This window comes from Molossus molossus, unplaced genomic scaffold, assembly GCF_014108415.1.
Source record: "Molossus molossus isolate mMolMol1 unplaced genomic scaffold, mMolMol1.p scaffold_m16_p_12, whole genome shotgun sequence".
NCBI classification, from domain to species: domain Eukaryota; kingdom Metazoa; phylum Chordata; class Mammalia; order Chiroptera; family Molossidae; genus Molossus; species Molossus molossus.
The window spans coordinates 85,021,965-85,043,533 of NW_023425347.1; the positions used below are offsets into that span (position 1 = coordinate 85,021,965).

General features: G+C 39.7%; 1 protein-coding gene across 4 annotated transcripts; it reads right to left on the reverse strand.

Moving 5' to 3' along the window:
• Positions 1-16,188: 16,188 nt before the first annotated feature.
• Positions 16,189-21,120, reverse strand: MED18 (mediator complex subunit 18). 4 transcript variants are annotated; one of them, XM_036256569.1, is made up of 3 exons: positions 21,106-21,120; positions 19,896-20,037; positions 16,189-17,168 (listed from the first exon to the last, which is right to left on the reverse strand). In XM_036256569.1, exons 2-3 carry the CDS (start codon positions 19,966-19,968, stop codon positions 16,615-16,617), a joined length of 627 nt encoding a protein of 208 aa, XP_036112462.1. In that variant the 5' UTR covers positions 19,969-20,037; positions 21,106-21,120; the 3' UTR covers positions 16,189-16,614. The 4 variants fall into 4 exon arrangements, with proteins under 4 accessions (XP_036112462.1, XP_036112461.1, XP_036112460.1 ...); XM_036256568.1 differs by lacking the exon at positions 21,106-21,120 and adding an exon at positions 21,018-21,099; XM_036256567.1 differs by lacking the exon at positions 21,106-21,120 and adding an exon at positions 20,993-21,099.
• Between the last annotated feature and the right edge of the window lie 449 nt (positions 21,121-21,569).

The following is a 21,569-nucleotide window of genomic DNA, read 5'->3' on the forward strand; positions in this document are numbered from 1 at the left end:
GGCGCTCTTCCAAGTGTATTACCATATTTCACGGAACCTAAGATATAATTTATTAAATGTTTATAACATACTTGGATCTGCACCAAACATTCTGATTTCAGAGACAGAAAAATATGGAGAAAATCTGTTTCTTAAAAACAATTAAATATAGTATTTCTCAACCCTGGACGAGTAGCTTAGTTGGTTAGAGTGTTGTCCCAATATGCCAAGGTTTTGGGTTTGATGCCCTGTCAGGGCACATACAAGAATCAACCAATGAATGCATAAATATATGGAGCAACAAATCAATCTCTCTCTCTCTCCTTTCTTCTCTCTTTCAAATCAATAAATAAAATACATATATTTTTAAAATATGGTATTTTACCTAATCCTCACAATAGCACAAAGTAGCTACCATCATGTCTGTGATTTTGCTGACGAGAAAATTGAGCCACAGAGAAATCCAAGTAATCTGCCTGTCTGTAAGTAGTGGAATATAGTATGATCCCATAAGAAACAACTAAAGAGTTCAGGATAAAGACAATGGCTGTAATTTCTCATTCATCTAATTGTCCTATACACTACCTCCCTTCCCAATCCCACTAAAACTGCAGTAAAAGATTGTCTTAAAGCATAAGGAAAGGGAGGGGGCAGTAAATACAACAGAATTTTGCACGTGGAAAAGCAGATGAATGAATAATAACAGGACTGGCAAACCTAAGAACACTGAATCCTGGACCAGAACCTGGAGAAGGCTGAGAAGCAGCCTTTTGTGTTCAGGAATTAACATACCAGTGGTATCCATGGAAGTGGGGGGTGAAGAGCAACTAAAATAAGGACAAGTTGAAGGACTAGTTCCCTTCCCTCACTGGACCCTTTAGGTAACTGCCCCTCCTCCACCTCAGCAGAAGTATAGAGGTTTAGTTTCTTGAGAGAGAAAAACAATCTCTGGAGTAAGGGTCATCAGGTACAGTGCATCACACCAAAAAAAGGGGGATTCAGTAGACCTTTCCCATACTCTGCTCCCAGAATGCTGGTAGTCAACCTTTGCCACCATGGCAGATGAGTCTACTTCTATGGGAAAAATGAAACCCAATATGAAAGATATGAAGATAATGGTATTGAGACAGTCAGGGTGGGATCCCCTGGACAGGGTAAGGAACTTCTCCACCTTTCCTTCTTCTACGCACCTCTTCCATTTGGCTGTTCCTGACTTAAATTCTATTGAATATATTGAATAATGTATTACATTTTCAAAAATCACTGTGTCTGTTTTTGTATGTTGTATTTAAAAATAGCCCTGGCCGGTTTGGTTCAGTGGTTAGAGCATCGGCCTGCAGTCCAAAGAGACCCAGGTTTGGTTCCCGCTAAGGGAACGTACCTTGGTTGCAGTTTGTCCCCGGCCCTGGCTGGGTCCTGTGAGTGGCGGCCACTCAAAATGTCCCTTTCATATCGATGTTTCTCTCTCTCTCTCTTCCTCCCTCCCATTCTATCTGAACAAAAAACGGAAAAAATGTCCTCGGGTGAGGATAAAAAAATAAAAAATAATAAAAATAGCAATATAGCTCTGGCCAGTTTGGCTCAGTGGTTGAGTATCGTCGGCCTGTGGACCAGAGAGTCCCGGGTTTGGTTCCTGCTAGGGGCACGTACCACAAAATAAATAAATAAAATAAAATAAAAATAGCAATATAGATAAAACCAGAAAACCATATAATTTTAGAATTGGAAAAAAAGAAAAGATAATAGCATTGAGGTCTCCCAGCTAATGGTTCCTCATGGTCACTGGCTCGTGGATAAATGACCTCATGGCCAATGGCTCCCATTTTCATGCACAGAGCTTCCAAACAGCTTTTAGACCCCCACTTTTATTCATGAGCACAAAAACAAGAATTCCCAGACAGGAGGTTTTCCTCTAAAGGGATAGAGAGAGACCCAAAGAAACAGAGGAAGAAACCTGGAAGAAATTAAGACAATGCAAGGAAAATAAAACTTTAAAAACTAAAGAGAAGTTCCTAAAAGAAAAAATACCTACATATATGGAACAATAGCAGGAAACAATAACAAACAATATTCAGAAGAGAAAAAAGTTCTTTGAAATGAAAAAATCTAAAAGCAGAAGTCATAGCCTAATAGAAAGATTTAAAGATAAAGTTGAAGAAATGTCCTAGGAAGTACAGCAAAAAGACAGATACAGAAAATAGGAGAAAAAAAAGATAAAACTAGACCAGTCAAGGAAGTACAACAGCTGAAGATAATTTCCATATAGAGAGTTTTAAAAGTTGAAGAAATCATGCCTGACCAGTGTGGCTCAGTGGTTGAATGTTGACCCATGCACCAAGAGGTCATGGGTTTGATTCCTGATCAGGGCTCATGCCCAGGTTGTGGGCCATATCCCCAGTGGGGGGCATGCAGGAGGCGGCCAACTGATATTCTCTCTCATCCATATTTGTATCTCTCTCTCCCTCTCCCTTCCTTTCTCTCTAAAATCAATAAGAAAAAAAAAAGTTGAGGAAATCATAATTCAAGAACATTTTCTATATGTTTCCAGACTGAAAGGGTCCACTGTGTACCCAGCACAGTGAATGAGAACAGATTCACATCAAGACTCACCACTGTGAAATGTCAGAACATTGCAGCCCCTCTCTCTGTAGGACCCAGATACAAGTTGTCAAGGCTGGGCAGTAGAACTAATATCATCGACAGATATCAGGCTGTATTCCCCATGCAAGCTTTTCTCTTCCTTCTCACCAATAAGCCTCCTAAATAAATGTAGGCAAATGGTAAGCAGTACAGCAGAGTTGAGTCTTGAGAGGGTATGTCTGAAGTCAGCCTAGGTTAAAATCCAATTCTGCCTCTCATAGCTGTAATCTTGGTCATGTTTCTTCATGAGCCTCAGTTTCCTTACCACTAAATTAAGGATACTAATATCAATCTCAAGGGATTGTCATAAGAGTTTTAAAATTTTTTTATTGACTTAAAACATTGTGTTAGTTTAAGGTATACAACATATTGATTTGATACATTTATACTGCAATATGATTGCCATTGCAGCATTAGCTAACACCTCTATCTCATCACCTAATTATCATTCTTCTAGTATTGGAAACAATTAAGATCTAGTTTCTTAGCAAGTTTAATGTTTATAATACAGTTTTGTTGTCTATAATCACTGTATTAGGTCCCCAGAACTTATTTACATTGTAAGAGTTTAAAATTTCATATATATCCTTTTTTTTCTTGTATTGAGAACTTTTAAAATGTATTTTCTTAGCAACTTTCAAGCATGCAATACAGTGTTGTTGACTTTAAGTTTTTTATTATATGGAATATGTAGCTTTTCCCCTACTTTAGCTTATTTCCTCAGCCTGGATTACTGATGGGGAATGTTGAATCAAAGGGTATAAGGATTACAAAAAAAAAAGTATAAGGATTTTTTGATTCTAGATATTTATTTAGAAATTGCTTTTGAATAGGTTTTCACTAATTTATAATGTCACTGGAAGCATTAGAATACCCATTTGACTGCACTGGAAAAAAAAAAGCGCTTGATATCACAATTTTAATACATTAGGAGACAGAAAAATATTTCATACAAACTGATTTTAAAGTCAATAGGTTTGACCCCACCATAAAAAAATTATTTGAACAAATGGTAAAATTTGTAAATAAGTGTGTAAGTTCTCAAAATAAGTACTTTGAAGGGAACCACTTATTTAGATGTTTATCTTCTGATGTATTTGTTGTTTTTTTAAATTAATCTCATCACTTCACATTCACACCTCCAAGGAAAAACAGAAACAACTGCAGTCAACTTGACAAAAAAAAGCCAATGTGGTGACTCACATCCTGTCCACCTCTAGAGTTCAGCCTTGGCTCCATAGTGTTGAGCACCATGCTGCTAAGAACCTGTCACTGTCTAAGAGCATCCTGGGCGTGGGAGCTTCTCAACTTTGAAAGAAGTGGAATTACATTTTAAAGTGAATTGAGACTGATCCCTCCTTCACATTCTTACACCAGCCTCACTGGTTAAAAGTCAGGGCACAGTCAGGGTGGGAAATTCCAGAAACCCTTACTTCCCTACTAAAGCAAGAATCTTTTTCTGTTATGTTTTTAGTTATTATTATTTTAAAATTACACAAGAGAAATACAGTCATCGTAAAAAAGAATAGGCAAAAAACAACAAAAAGTACAGCATATTTCCAATACTAAGCAATAACTATTAACATTTTGAAGTATTTACTTTCATACCGTTTTCTCTATGTACATGTTTTATAAAAAATAGCATAACAAAAAAATAGCATAACATACATGTTTTGAAACTTTGTTTTTCATATAATAATAATTACATCTTATATCTATATAATATTTACCGTGGGCCAGGTAGGATTCTAACAATTTTTACACATAATAATTCACTTAATCCTCATAACTCTATAAGGAAGGCAATATTAGTATTCCTTTTTTTTTTTTTTTTTTTTAATCCTCACCAGAAGACATTTTCGATATTTTGTTCAGATAGAGTGGGAGGGAGAAAGAGAGAGAGAGAAACATGGACGTGAAAGGGACACATTGAGTGGCTGCCACCCACACGACCCAACCATGGCCGGGGACAAACTGCAACCAAGGTACGTGCCCTTAGCAGGAACCGAACCCGGGTCTCTCTGGACCGCAGGCCGAGGTTCTAACTGCTGAGCCAAACCGGCCAGGGCTAGTATTCCTATTTAATGACAAGAAAATTGAAGCAGAGAAGTTATTTGCCTAAGGTCACAAAGTTAATAAATTAACTATCTGGAATGTTTTCCATGTCATTTAATTCATTTCTACAAATACTGAATGGCTGTAACATATCTCATTGTATGGATTAGGTATAATTTAGTTATTCTATGTTCTTTTATGAGACATGTACATTATTTCCCTTTTTGCTGTTACACCCATTATTAAGATGACAAGCTTTATACTACACCTTTTTGCAGATCCCTAATTATTTCCTTAAGCTAAATGCTCACAAAAACAGCTGCATTGATTTTTATTTCCTCCAAAAAGGTATTCCTTTCTCCATATTCTCCATGACCTTGAATTTTTAAAATTTTAACACTTTTGCCTATAGCAACTTTTAAAAATTCATTTTACCAGTTCTGATAAATAAATTAGAGCACTAGCGGATGAGTGATGTCTCTGGAGTAAAACAGCCAGGGTATAAAAAGTCCCTTTTTCCAGCCCTGGCAGGTTTTGCTCAGTAGTTAGAGCCTCCGCTGGAAGACCATGTGAGTGGCAGCCAATCGATTTGTCTCTCTCACATCGATGTTTCTCTCCCTCCTTCCCTTCTACTCTCTCTAAAAATCAGTAGAAAATTATTCTCAGGTGAGGATTAACCAAAAAAAAGTCCCCCTTTCCATAATCTCCTCTAGCTTTTTACAGATGCTGAATCTCATGGCTTACACACTAATTCATCACAGAGGAATGAGGGGTGTTAACCTGAGACAAACCAGCTTACACTGGCAAGATTCTTGTGGTGTACAACTCAGCATTCACCAATGCACTCACTCATTTATTCAATGAATATTTGAAAGGTTATTCTACGAGTAGCAATAGGTAGGCAAGGGTTATGGGACTCACAGAAATAAAATATTTAGAACAATGTTAAATAAAACATTTAGCACATTACTTGGCACATAAGAATTGATCAATAAATAGCCCAGCTGGTGTGGATCAGTGGATTGAGCACTGGCCCATGGACTGAGAGGTCCTGGTTCGATTCCAGACCAGGGCACATGCCTGGATTATGAGCTTGATCCCCAGTAGGGGGCGTGCAGGAGGCAGCCAATCGATGTTTCTCACATGGATGTTTCTATCTCTCTTTCCCTTTCTCTCTAAAAAAAAAAATTAATAAAAAAAATTGATCAATAAATCAATATTTATTCCAAGCACTGTGCTAAATGCCAAATGAGTGGATTTTCTGAACAACCTCTAGGAACTGGGTTCTGCTATCCTCCTCATTTTATAGGTAAGAAAACTAAGGCCTAGAAAGATTTACCCAGCTTGAGCAACATACCTGTGTTTGAGTTCAGTCTAAACTCAAGACTCCAGGGTCTGTGCTCTTATGTTATAGTACTACAAACACAACTCCTTTCCTTAGGAAGCATACAGTCTTATTAATAATACTAAAACTGAAACTGGCTAATAAGTATTAAGCACTTATGTGTTAAGCATTCTGCTAGGTCTTTATATTGATCATCTAATTCATATGACAACTTCATGACATAGTTATTATAATTACGATTGTTTTATAGATAGACATTCTGAGAGTTTAAACAATTTGTCCAAGACACAAACAACTATTAAACTGTTGCACTAGCCCTGGCTGGTTTGGCACAGTGGTTAGAGTGTTGGCCCGTGGACCAGAGAGTCCCAGGTTCAGTTCCTGCAGTGGTTCTCAACCTGTGGGACGCGACCCCTTTGGGGATCGAAAGATCCTTTCACAGGGGTCGCCTAAGACATTAACAGTAGCAAAATTACAGTTATGAAGTAGCAACAAAAATAATTTTATGGCCCTGGCCAGTTTGACTCAGCGGTTAGAGCGTCAGCCCGCAGACCAGAGAGGCCTGGGTTCAGTTCCCGCTAAGGGCACATACCTCCGTTGCAGTTTGTCCCCAGCCCCAGTTGGGGTTGTGTGGGTGGCAGCCACTCCATGTGTCTTTCTCACATCGATGTTTCTTTCTCTCTCTTCCTCCCTCTCTCCCTTCCGCTCTAACTGAATATAAATGCAAAAAATAATAATTTTATGGTTGGGGGTCACCACAACATGAGGAACTGTATTAAAGGATCACGGCATTAGGAAGGTTGAGAACCACTGCACTAAGGGCACGTACCTCGGTTGCAGTTTGTCCCTGGCCCCGGTGAGGGTCACGTGGGTGGCAACCAGTTGATGTGTCTCTCTCACGTGGATGTTTCTCTCTCTTCTCCCCTCTCTCCCTCCCACTCTGTCTGAAGATAAATGCAAAAGTGTCCTAGGGTGAGGATTAAAAAAAAATTGTAGCACTAGAAGCCAAGATATAAATAATTACTGTATAGGGAACATGATAAAATGTGAAACAAGTGATGCTACTTAGCTGCCATCAAATATCAGAAGTCAGAGGAAAGAAACTTTGTGGCCTTGTGGTCCAGTAATAATCACAGAAGAACAGGAAGAGAAAATCCTGGCACCTTGTCAGGCCCTGTGTCGAAAGCCTTCACATAGGTTAGCACATTGTATCCTCTATGTGATGAAGGTATTATTACTCTCAATTTGACTGATGAGGAAATGGATTCTTTGGGAGGTAATACAATGTGTCCAAGGTCACATAGCTAGTAAATGATATGGCTAGAATTGGAACCTATTTGTCTCTCAAGGCTGAGCCTTTAACCACTATGTTAATGCTTTCTATTGTTGGGATCTTGCTTTTGGGTTGTGTAGGAGTCACATAGGCAGATGAATGGAAAAGGCAAAGGTGAAAGGGCATTAAGAAAGAGAATACATAAACAAGAGTACTGAGGTCTATCTAAGGAAAAGGAAACCAACCTGCTTGGTCAGTGCTAAAGATTTATTTGTTTTGGGAAAGAGCCTTTTGTCCACATAGCTTGTATGACTATATGAATTGTATAAGTGTCTGTTTCTGCCATTATAATGGGAACTATTAAAGACAAGGATTGTATCTTAGCCATTGCTCTAACCCAGTATCTTGCACAGTGCTTAGATTGTAGTTCCAGCACAGAGGATGGAAAATAGGGAGTAGTTACACTGCATAGATAGCAATTAAGGTACTCTTCAATGCAAGTATCCTAAACAAAATAATAGGTACTCAAATCCAACAGTGTATTTAAAAGATATCATGCTGCATAGGACAGATGGCCTTACAACAGAAAACCTGTTGATATAATTTACCACATTAATGGACCAAAGGATAAAAATCATGTGATTTTTTTTTCATACTTTATAGAAAAACAATGTAACAGTATCAAGATCAGGACTAACTTACGGATGTTCATTATTATCACCAATGTTACCTAGAGTATTTGAGAGTCTGTCCAATTCTTTTAGACAAGAAGGTGAAAGAGATATGTACTCTTTCTGCTTCCCACTCTTCCGATGACATGATAGACTGTATGGAAAACACAACATCATCAGCAGGCAAATTACCAGAACTACAAAAGATTTATTAATCAAGTTTTCAAGAATAGAAATCATCTTACAAAAATCAATAGTGTTCTTCTATACCAGAAATAATGACCTTAAATGAAATGAAACTATAACACAATCTACAATAGCAACTAAATGATAGTCTATAGTGAGGATCAGCAAATCTTTTCTATAAAGGGCCAGACAGTAAAGTTTCCACGTGGTCTCTGTTGCAGCCACTCAACTCCGTCATTACAGTACAAAAGAAGCCATACACAATATTTAAATGAATGCATGTGGATGTTCCAATAAAACTTTATTTACAAAAACAGCAGGCTCATGTGCACAGGTAAAATTTGCTGACTTCTGGCCTATAGTAATTGGCCTATAGTAACTGGCTTAAAAGCAATGCCCAAGAAGTTTATCAAGAAAAAAATTTGCCCTGGCCAGTTGTCTTAGCGGTTAGAGTGTCAACCCATGGATCGGAGAGTTCCGGGTTTGGGTCCTGCTAAGGGTACATACCTCGGTTGCAATTTGTCCCTGGCCCTGGTTTGGGTCGTGTGGGTGGCAGCCAGTGGATGTGTCTCTCTCACGTCGATGTCTCTCTCTCTGTCTCTCTCTCCCTCCCTCCCTCTCTCTCTCCCTCCAGCTCTATCTGAGGATGAATGCAAAAATGTCCTTGGGTGAGGATAAAAAAAATAAAATTAAAAAATTTTTTTTAAAAAAGGAAAGAAAAAAATCAAACTCCGTTAAGGGGCATAAAAGACCAGAATAAATGTCATAGTTAGGATAACTTCAGTAGTGTAAATAATTTATTCATTTGTTTAACAAATATTCAGAGTGACTACCATAGGCTAGGCTTTGCTTTGGGTACTAGGATACAGCAGAGAACAAAACAAAGTACCTATCATCATGAATCTTACATTCTGGTAGAGAAGCACTGAATAAGTAATCTAAAGTTGTTTAGTAACTAAAGCTACGAAAAAGATTAAATAAGATAAAGGGAGAGAGTAATGGGGAATGAGTGTGCTACTTAATTTAAGATGGTCAGGAAAGCCTTCTAGCAGAGACCTGAAAGAGCTGAAGGAAGCCTACCACACTGAATTCTGGGCTGGTAGTGTTCCAATCAGTGATGTCAGTTCTCCCCCAAAATTAATCTATACATTTTTAACTAAATTCCAATAAAAATTCCAATAGTAATGTTGAGAAACTAAAACTTACTCTAAAATGAATACAAAAGAATAAAAGGTCTATGAAAGCTAAGTCTATTTTGAGGGGAAAATAAAAGTTGGGATACCTGCCCTACTGGTAGAACTGGCTTTACTACCAAGCCACAGTAATAAAAACATGTGTATTGCTGGCACTGAAACAAAGAGAAAGACCAATGGAATCGATTGGAGAGCTTAGAAATAAAGTATATACATGGGAACCTAATATGTGATAAAGGCAGCATCACACAAAAAAAGATTGTTTTTCAGATGGTGACAGAAAAATGAATTCACCACATGGAGAAAAAAGCTGGATTTTTACTTGAAACTGTGTTAAAAGTAGACTCCAGATGGATTAAAGACCTAAATGTGAAAGTTAAATAAAGCTAATATAGGCAAATCTATGTTACTTAGGGGTAAATGAAGACTTCCGAAACAAGACTGTAAACCATAAGACCAAAATTTAGGACATCTGCTTAATCAATGACATCACAAAGTTAATAGGTAGGTAACAAACTGGAAGAAGGTATCTGCAATGTTTAAAACAAACAAGGAATAATGTCTAGAAAACACACAATTCCTACAAACCAATAGGACAGGCAATTAAATAAAATAAAAAAACAATAGGCAAAGGATATAAATAGATACCGGGAGAAAGTATTTGCAATGTTTAAAACTAACAAAGGATTAATGTCTGGAATATACAAAGGATTCCTACAAATCAACAAGACAAGAAAGCAAACAGAAAAATAGGCCAAGGTTATAGATATCTTTGTTTCACATACTAATAGTCCATACAATTTTATATACAAAAATAGTATATGAAAAAAGAGTTCAAATTTAATTATAATCAGAGAAATGTAAATCAAACAACCAAGAGCTTTGGGGTGAAATGGATGAAGGGGGTCAGAGGTACAAACTTCCAGTTTAAAATAAGTAAGTCAATAATATTATATTAACTTTGTATAATGACATAGAGTAACTAGACCTATGGTGATGACCATTTTGCAATATATAGAAATGTCGAATCATGATGTTGTACACCTGAAACCAATATAATATTGTATGTCAATTATACTTCAGTAAAAATACAAACAAATAGCCCAGCAGGTATGGCTCAGTTGGTTGAGCAGGAGTCCTCCCTGGCCAGGTGGCTCAGCTGGTTGGAATCATCCCATTCATGAAAAGGTTTCAGGTTCAATACCTGGTCAAGGCACATACCTAGGCTGCAGGTTTAATCCCCAGTCAGGGCGCGTATGGGAGGCAACTCATCAGTGTTTCTCTCTTTCTCCCTTCCTCTCTCTAAACACATCCTTGGGCGAGGATTAAATACACACACACACACACACAAACAAGAGCTACCACTTCTATCCATTAAACTGGCAAAAATTAGAAAGATGGATAACACCAAAGATTGGTGAAAATGTAGATATAAATTCTCGTGCACTGGCTATAGGAATGTAAATAGTATAACCATTCTCAAAAGTAATCTGGCAATATTTGGCAAAAACTGAACATGCCCATAGATATATGACTCAGAGGAATATTCACATCAATTTATGAATTTGCTTATTTCAGTATTTTTTATGGTAATAGAGAAGTGAAGGCAATCTAGGTTTCTATTATCAAGTGACTAAATGAGTAAAACATGTCCTAAAAACAGTGGTTATGTGCCTAGATTCTGGAGCTAGGCTGCCTGAATTAAAATTCAGGCTCTACCACTTACTAGTTCAGATGTTGAAGAATGGAAGTAGAAAATATGAGCAACCTCTCTGTGTCTTACTCTCATCTATAATATGGAAGTAATAATATCTGTCTCATATGGCAGTTGTGAGAAGTATATGAGTTAAAACATTTAAAGCACCTACCACAGAGTTAAGACTATTTAAAGTGTTAATATTACTGTGTTTTTTTTGTTTGTTTGTTTTTATCCTCACCCGAGGACATTTTTCCATTTTTTGTTCAGGTAGAGTGGGAGGGAGAGAGAGGAACAGAGAGAGAGAGAGAAACATCGATGTGAAAGGAACACATCGAGTGACTGCCACCCGCACAACCGACCAGGGCTGGGGACAAAGTGCAACCGAGGTACGCGCCCTTAGCGGGAACCGAACCCGTGTCTCTCAGGACCACAGGCCGACGCTCTAACCGCTGAGCCAAACCGGCCAGGGCGTTAATATTACTGTTAATATGAAAGCATATGCAAGTTGGAAGTTAGCATATCACAAAACCAATGTTCAGTTTTAAAAGTAAAAAAAGAAACACTTTTAGCACAGTATCACTAATGTGAATTGAACATATTTTTATAACTACACATTTTACAAGACAGGCACCAAAGATATACATTGAACACATCAAAATGGGTGCCTATGGCCCACCCGGTGTGGCTCAGTGATTGAGAATGGTTATACTCTTTACATTCAATGCACCAAGAGGTCACTGATTCAATTCCTGGTCAAGGCACATGCCCAGGTTGTGGGGCAAATCCCCAGTCAGGGGGCTTGCAGGACGCAGCCAATCCATGTTCTCTCTCATCAATGTTTCTATCTCTCTCCCTCTTTCTTCCTCTCTCTCTAAAATCAATAAGAAAAAAAATTATAAATAAATAAATAAAATAATATTTTAAAAAATGAATGCCTATAGGATACAAGGAATGAGGCTCGAGTTCAGGAATAAAGGGGAAGACTACAAAACAAGAAAAGGGCTTTTCCTGAATCATTTTGTTAATATACCATGAAAGGAGGAACAAGATTTATCCACGTATGCAATCTGTAACTGAGGGGGGAAAACAAGGTGTCTTTAAAACATCTATAGATGCCTGGCTGTTGTGGCTCACTGGTTGAGTGTCTACCCATGTACTAAAAGGTTGCCGGTTTGATTCCTGGTCAGGGCACATGCCCAGGTTGTAGGCCAGGTCCCCAGTGGGGGGTATGCAGAAGGCAGGCAATCTATATTCTCTCTCATCGATGTTTCTCTCTCTCTTCCCCCCTCCTCTAATAAAAAATATATTAAAAAAAATTTTAAACAAATAAAACATCCACAGCCCCGGCCGGTTTGGCTCAGCGGTTAGAGCGTCAGCCTGCGGTCCACAGAGACCCAGGTTCAGTTCCCGCTAAGGGCATGTACCTTGGCTGCAGTTTGTCCCCGGCCCTGGTTGGGTCATGTGGGTGGCAGCCACTTGATGTGTCCCTTTCACATCAATGTTTTTCTCTCTTCCTCTCTCTCCTTCCCGCTCTATCTGAGTAAAAAATGGAAAAATGTCCTTGGATGAGGATAAAAAAAAAACAAAAAACAAAAAAAAACAAATAAAACATCCACAGAAAGCCAAGAAAAGGATCCCAGAGGCAGAGAAATGACGAACTAATCAACTTGGCAGCCACTCCATCTTAAAACTTATCATTAGGTGAAATAGTACTATCCTTACTGTTTGAGGCAGGGATAGGTTTTCTGTTACTTGTAGCCCAAAGCATCTTAACAGAGTATTAATGTAATCTTTTGAGTGGCAAAATGAGAAACAAACAGAATTATGATTTATCCAAATTTAACTCAGCTGAGGTGTTGTCTAAATGGAAGTTCCGAAAGAAAATGCAAATTTTAAGTAACCTACTGTGTTTAGCAAGCCAGACTCTCTCCAGTGTATTTAAAACTTCTATAAGCCCTGGCTGGTGTGGTTCAGTTGGTTGAGTATTGTCCTGTACACCGAAAGGTTGCCAGTTTTATTCCCAGTCAGAGCACATACAGTTTCAATCCCAGTGTGTATAGGAGTATAGGAAGCAACCATCAACATTTCTCTCTTCCTCTCCCTCCCTCTGTCTAAAATCAATAAAAACATATTTTTAAAAAACAACTCTAAGTATTTTTTAAAAATATTTTTTCTTTATTGCTTTTAGAGAGACAGGAAGGGAGAAATAGAAACACTGATGACAGAGAACATCATTTGGCCTCCTCTTGCATGCCCCCCACTGGGGATCAGGCCTACAACCTGGGCACGTGCCCTGACCAAGAATCGAACTGGCGACCTTTTGATGCATGGGTTGACGCTCAACTACTGAGCCACCACACCCGGCTGGGCAACAACTCTAAGTATTAAAATGATCAATACTTATCCCACTAAAAAGTTACTTTAAAAAGTCCATTAAAAGTCAAATGATAAATGGGGAAAATTATATAAGTGCTCCTTACAAATTAATAAAGAAAAGATAAACAATGAAGAAAAGGGAATTATACTTTTCCTTTTAAAAAATTTATCTTTATTGTTGAAATTATTACAGATGTCCCTCCTTTTCTCCCCCATTACATAAGTAAAAACTGTCCAATAAAGATTAAAATGTAAACCTCACTGATGAATACTTTGAAAATTAAGATTTCAGACCTGGCCAGTTTGGCTCAGCGGTTAGAGCGTCGGCCTGCGGTCCAGAGAGACCCGGGTTCGGTTCCCGCTAAGGGCACGTACCTCAGTTACAGTTTGTCCCCGGCCCTGGTTGAGTCGTGCGGGTGGCAACTACTCGATGTGTCCCTTTCATGTCAATGTTTGTTTCTCTCTCTCTCTCCCTCCCACTCCCACTTTACCTGAACAAAAAATGGAAAAATGTCCTTGGGTGAGGATTAAAACAAAAAAGAAAGAAAATTAAGATTTCATGTCACACCCAGTTTTGGCAGCAGTGCTGGAAACCTCATTTATAGCTGGCAGGGAGTAAAAACCAGGACATTTCTGGAAGGCATTTGGCAACGCATGACAGATGTCTTAAAATAGTGCAAGTAGTGCATACTCTTTGACTTAGCAGTTCCCTAGAAGTTATTGTAAATAATAATCATAGCCCTGGCTGGTTTGGCTCAGCAGTTAAAGCGTCGGACCGAGGACCAAATAGTCGAGGGTTTGATTCTAGTCAAGGGCACATACCTCGGTTGTGGTTTGCTCCCAGCCTTCATTGAGGTACTGCAGGAGGCAGCCAACCGATTGATGTTTCTCTCTCTCTCCCCCCATGGCCCCACTCTATCTGAAGATAAACGAAAAAATATCCTGGGTGAGGATTATGAAATAAATAAATATGCCCTGGCTGGTTTGGCTCAGTGGGTGGAGCGTCGGCCTGCGGACCAGAGAATCCCGGGTTCAGTTACCGCTAAGGGCACATACCAAAAATATAAATAAATAAAAATCAATCAATCAATCAATCAATCAATCATAGATGTCAACAAAGATTTAATTAAAAGCAGTAGCATTGCAGGATTGTTTAGAAAAGCAAAAAATTGGGATCAAACTAAAAATCCCAAAGTAGAAGAATAGATTAATTTATGGAAAATCCATATAATAGGATACAAATACCAATAGAATTCTCATTACTTAAATACCTGCTCTGCTAATTAGTATCTGTATAGCTCAGGGATAGCTAGTTAATCTCTTTGCACTTCAGTTTCCCTGTTTATAAAATGGGTCTGTTGTGAAGATTAATTAACATACATAAAGCACTTAGGATAGCACTGACATATATAAGAACTCAATAAATGAGTTTTGTGTTTGTTTTTACAAAAGGACATTGTAGCCTTGGCCGGTTTGGCTCAGCGGTTAGAGTGTCAGCCTGCAGTCCAGAGAGACCCGGGTTCGATTTCCGCTAAGGGAGTGTACCTCGGTTGCAGTTTTTCCCCCGGCACTGGTTGGTGGTGCGGGTGGCAGCCACTCTGTGTGTTGATGTTTCTCTCTCCCTCTCTCTTCCCCCCCGCCCCCACTCTATCTGAACAAAAAAATGGAAAAATGTCCTCAGGTGAGGATTAGAAAAAAAAAAAAAAGACAAAAGGACATTGTAGCCTAATATCCTATAAAGATGTTAATAATAAATTAAACTAAAAAGGTTATAAGCCAGTATATACAAAATATTTTTATAAAATAAATGTATCTCATATACATAAATATACAAAAATAAAGACTAGAAAGATATAGTCTATATGCCCTGGCTGGTTTGGCTCAGCGGTTGGAGTGCTGGCCTGTGGACCAGAGAGTCCTGGGTTCGATTCCTGCTAGGGACACATATCAAAAAAAATCTCTCTCTCTATATCTATATATATATAGTATACCAAAATAAAAATAGTACATCTCTTTGAATAATAGGATTACAGGTTATTTTTCTTATTGTTTATTTATTTATGTTAACCCAAACCTGAGGATATTTTTTCCATTGATTTTTAGAGAGTGGAAGGGGGGGGGGTGACAGAGAGAGAAACATCAATGAGAGAGAGACACATTTATTGGTGCTTCCTGCAGCACCCCGATCAGGGTGGGGGATTGAACCTGCAACTGAAGTACATGCCTTTGACTGGGAATCAAACCTGAGACCCTTCAGTCCACAGGCCCATACTCTAACTACTGAGCCAAACTAGCCAGGGCTATTTTTCTTATTTTTGTATTTAAAAAATTTTCAACAACAAACACAGCTTTTATGAGAGGTAAAAACTATCATCTCTATGAAAATTAAAACTAAAAACTGTCACCCTGGCTGGTTTGGCTCAGCAGTTAGAGCGTCAGCCTGTGGTCCAGAGAGACCCGGGTTCGGTTCCTGCTAAGGGCACGTACCTCAGTTGCAGTTTGTCCCAGCCCTGGATGGGTTGTGCGGGTGGCAACCACTTGATGTGTCCCTTTCATGTCGATGTTTCTCTCTCTCTCCCCCCCGCCTCCCACTCTATCTGAACAAAAATTGGAAAAATGTCCTCGGGTGAGGACAAAAAAAAAACGGTTGTGGTATTAGAAAGGTTGAGAACCACCACTCTTGTGGGAGGCAGCCAATCGATGTGTCTCTCTCACATCAATGTTTCTCTCTCTCTCCTCCTTCCCTGTCACACTCTCTAAAAAAAATAAAAATAAAAACTGTCAGTTTTTTGCTCCAATTGGTAATGAATCCATCCCAAACTAACAGAGTAATGGGGTAGAGTCAGAAATACAGACATTTCCTTTCACAGCCTTTATTACCACACAATACGAGCTCAGTGTTATTTTACAAACCTTATACACAAATGGCAAAACAATTAAGAGATTTTTCTTTCCAGAAGTTAATTTATTCATTTCTCCCTCTTTATGCAGAGGGATTAAATAGATTCTCCATGTTTTCCTGAGTCTTTAATTTAGAAAGGCTGTCACAAAAGTGAACTTGCCACATGAGGAAAACAGAAAAGAACCAATTAAGTTTTCACTGTCCTCCTTCCTGAGGGGAGACTGCCTAGCTGGCAGTTGTGAATGGTCTTGGTAACAGGCAAAAACAGGCCCCAATGGTGGACAGATTATTTTAGTCACATGAGCCGTTTGGGGTCAATTTTCTCTAGGTGAACTAGAGGTTTCAGCTGCTCTGCAAAGTTCCTCATGTCATCAGAGACCATGTCCTGCCCAGCTGGTGCAACGACACTTAGTTCCACAAGATAGGAGAGTGACAAAGCCTCAATGCTGTCTGTGTTCCCTGGCACCAGGATACGAAAGATCTTGTACACCATAATCTTCATGATGCCCTTACGGAACAAGTGTCCCTTGGCTACAAACTCATGGTCCATGCGGAAGCCCATTTCCATCAGGAAGTCAGTGAGGTTCTCAGATGTTGCAATGTCCACACAGTTTCTTACCAGGGCATGGCGGTTCTTGTCTCCCACTTCAGGCTGTCCCAGGTAGCGCAGATGCCAGGGCCCCCCTGCCCTGTCCATAGAGCGCCGGGCCCTTAGAACAAATGGACTGGCCTGCTGGCCTTTAAGGAGGAATACCATCTCATGGTCAAGGAAAGTCTCAGGTTCCATGTTGTCACACAAACCACGAAGGCGATGGATAAGGCTTTCCAAGCTGTGATCTAAAACACTTCCTGAAGAAGGAAAAAGCATTACTGAGTCCCCTATCTTTCATTCTGGGTAATGAAATTAGTAAAAGTTTGAAAAAACTTAAATGAACCAAACACTTTTGTGCAGTGTTTTTGTAAAGCACAGGCCTAATATATGAGATTTTAGAGGGGTTATGCTGCCCAAGTATTGTGTACCATCGTGAGACAGTGAATCCCTTGTTTTATTTGGTACTGGAAAGTCTTCAGGCCTTCTCTAACAATGCTAATCTGCAGTAGGCTTGGGGCTCAGAACCTTTAACAGGCAACAGTATCTAGAATGTAATATTATTTTGCTGTCATTTAAGAATTATCTATTTCCAGCAAACAAAAGTTCCCTCTATAGAATATACATTTCTTTTTTATGTAATATAATTTAAGTAAAAGAAAATGAACTGCTTCAAAGAAATATACAAATATTCTCATCTTATTCATCCTCCTGGCAGCATTTGACATAGTTGTTATAGATCACACCCACATTTTTTTTTAAATACAGGCCTTAAATATAGTCCATGGTAATGGTTGCATTTTATTCTAAGGTTATTGGGCAGCTTAGTTCCATACTTTGTTCTCCACACAACAGGGAAAGACATGACTAGATTTACTTTTTTTGTTGTTGTTAATCCTCATCCGAGGATATTTTTCCATTGATTTTTAGATAGAGTAGAAAGGAGGGAGGGGAAGAGAGAGAGAGATAAACAATGATTGGTTGCCTCCTGTACATCCCTGATTGGAGCCAGGATTGAACTGCAACCCAGTTATGTGCCCTTAAGTGGGAATCGAACCCAGGACCCTTCGATCCGAGGGCCAATGTTCTAACTGCTGAGCGAAACCAGCCAGAGCTAGATTGACATTGTAAAACGATCATTCCATGAAAACTGGTATGGACTCTTCAACAAGACATGGTCATGGGAAAAAAAGTGGGGGCAAGGGTGGACTGATCCAAATTAAAAGAGACAATTATCAAATATAGTACATGAAACTTGACTGTATCCTGGTTACAAAACACATTTTTGGGACCACTGATTGGAAACTTTTGAATATGAATTAGATATTAGATGATACTAAAAATGTTATTAATTTTTTTAGATAATAATGATGGTATTGGGGTTATGAAGAAAAACATTCTTTTAAAAAATATATATATTTTATTTTTAAAAAATGTATTTTTCTTGCCCTGGCTGGTCTGGCTCAGTGGTTGGAGCGTTGGCCTGTGGACCAGAGTTCCAGGTTCAGTTCCCATTAGGGGCACATACCAAAAAAAAATAAAAATTATTTATTTTTATTAATTTTAGAGAGAGAAGAAGGGAGAGGGAGAGAGAGATAGAAATATCGATGAGAGCCCTGGCCAGTTTGGCTCAGTGGTTAGAGCATCGGCCTGCAGTCCAGAGAGACCTGGGTTCGGTTCCCACTAAGGGCATGTGCTTCAGTTGCAGTTTGTCCCTTGCCCTGGTTGGGTCGTGTGGGTGGCAACCATTCAATGTGTCCCTTTCACGTCGATGTTTCTCTCTCTCCTCCTTTCTCTCCCTTCCACTCTGTCTGAATAAAGAATGGAAAAATGTCCTCGGGTGAGGATAAAAACAAGAAATATCGATGAGAGAGAACATCAATTGGCCACCTCCTGCATGCCCCCAACTGGGGATTGGGCCCACAACTTGGGCATGTGCCCTGACCGGGAATCGAACCAGTGACCTCGTGGTGCATGGGTGGATGTCCAACCACCAAGCCACACAGACCGGACTCTATTTTCTTTATGTTTGAATTTTTGTAATAATAAAACAATTTTAGCACCTTCCCTATAAGGACCACACAGGTGCCTTTTCGGTCCCCCTCCTCTTCCCCTCAGGCCCATTACCTTTAGCGTTTACCTTTCTCTCTCCTAAGCTCCAAGGGCTCCTTCTTTTGCCTCTGTAACTTGTTTCCTGAGCCCATTCCTTCTACAGCTCACTTCTACCTCTGTGACTTTCTAAATAAACTTTCTCTTACAGTTTGAAAATAAATAAAACAATTTTTTTTTTTTATCCTCACCTGAGGACATTTTTCCAATTTTTTTGTTCAGGTAGAATGGGAGGGAGAGAGAGGAAGAGAGAAAGAGAGAGAAACATCAACGTGAAAGGGATACATCGAGTGGCTCCCTCCCGCACAACCCAACCAGGGCCGGGGACAAACTGCAATGGAGGTACGTGCCCTTAGTAGGAACTGAACCCGGTTCTCTCTGGACCACAGGCTGAGGCTCTAGCCACTGAGCCAAAATGGCCAGGACAATAAAACAATTTTTTAAAAGATGACTAGTACCCTGGCCGGTTTGGCTCAGCGGTTAGAGCGTCAGCCTGCGGTCCAGAGAGACCCGGGTTTGGTTCCCGCTAAGGGCACGTACCTCAGTTGTGGTTTGTCCCCAGCCATGGTTGGGTCACGCAGGTAGCAACAACTTGATGTGTCCCTTTCACATCGATGTTTCTCTCTCTCTCCCTCCCACTCTATCTGAACAAAATATCGAAAAGTGTCCTTGGGTGAGGATAAAAAAAAATGTTTAAGACAGTAAATTTAATTTTATGTTTGTGATCATAATTACGAGTACAAATTTTTTAAAATGTTGTGGTTGTCTATTGGAATGCAGAAATTATGCAGGCTGCCTTGGTATAACCACATCTCATCTCCACAGAAGCCAAATAGAAAAGGGGAAAACAAGTAATCTAAATTCCCTCATTCACTTACCCTGCAGCAGGTACTCCATCATGTTAATGGTGCCCCCAGTGACAGGCATCATGGTGACAGGAGGTGCCTCCATGGTGTCTGTTTCAAAGATGAAGAACTTAGACTGGATTCAGTCCTCAATCAAGTATGGCTCAAGATACACCTGGAGAAGAATTACACTTATTAATACATCAGAGATGTGGAGACACCAGATCTGCTTATGTCATTGACCTTGACATCAAAAGATTCATTCATCCATTCAAAACTTTTTGAGTAATTGCCATAACCCAGTTTCAGGAACTGATGATACAGAAATATACAAAGGAGACCTGATCATGGAGTTACAGCATAATCTTCCAGTCTCAAGGTCTGAAACCTCTAAAAGTTTTCTGTGTAATTTTGAAGAGGTCATTAAACCTCTCACTCTGGGGCTCAATGTCTTCCTTCAAAAATGGGGTCGACAAAAAAATTAATTAAAAATTAAAAAAAAAAAAAAAATGGGGTCAACAGCCTGGCTGGTGTGGCTCACTAGTTGAGGCGAGAATCCATGCACCAAGAGGTCACCGGATTTCCGATCAGGGCACATGCCCAGGTTGTGGGCCAGATCCCCAGTCCGGGGCATGCAGGAGGCAGCCAGTCGATGTTTTCTTTCATCCATGTTTTCTCTCTTGGATGTTTCTATCTCACTCCCCTCCCCTCTCTCTAAAATCAATAAAGAAAAAAAAAAATTTTTTTAAATGGGGCTAACGATATTTTTAAAAAACCAAGGCTTTGTGGCTCATAATTCATAATGAACATGCAATAACATTCAGAAGAACTGAATGGTGACTTAAGGGGTTTGCCCATCCTTCTACTTATAGATAAGGATGTTGAGAATCAGAGAGGGACCCAAGGACACACAGCAAGTCGGTGGCAGAGGCTGGCTCAGACAACAATCTAGGCTTCTGCCTCTCTGAAAACACCTATTAAAGCGAGCCCGGCGGAAGCGTGAAGTTCTTTTAGAATGGTTTGGGTCCTCCTAAGCCACCACGGGGAATACGTGCCCACTTACAACACAAACACACCGCCACGCGCGCTGCAGCTTCTCGCAAAGCAGGGAGTTATAGCCACCCAAGCACCTCGGAGCTTTTGAGGGACAATTACCCCCGGCCCTAAAGTTAGAGCCCACTGTACAGTGCAAAAGTTTCTCCTCCCTTTACAGTTTCCGACCAGAAGCCGACGTCGCGCGAACCTCCACACCGCCGCCCCGCAACGTAAGGGTGCCGAGAGGGCTTAAAACTCGCTCCTTGCCCGGCTAGCAGAAGCGCATGCGCAAGATGTGTGGCTGCGGTATGGAAGATGGCTGCCTCCTTTGAAGCGGTCTTCTGGGAGTTACCGGCAGGGGGTGGGGGAATGACGTCACAGGCCGTCCTCCAGGAACATATTTATTTTTTATCAAGTTCGACGACCTGGAGATGTTTTTGTCTACGAAATCTCTTGGAACTGACGGAAAAAGAGCCTGGGGCAGGGAGCTGCTGAAAAAAGGGGAGACTCTGTTAAACACTTTTTGTTGGGTACATGAAGGGGAAAATGAAAAGACCCCCTTTACTGCTTAGCATAATGTTATGAACAGTTAGTGAGCTCAGCAATATACGTAGAATTTTTCACTTTATTGTGTATATTTTACTTCAATTAAAAAATATAAGGAGATAAGTA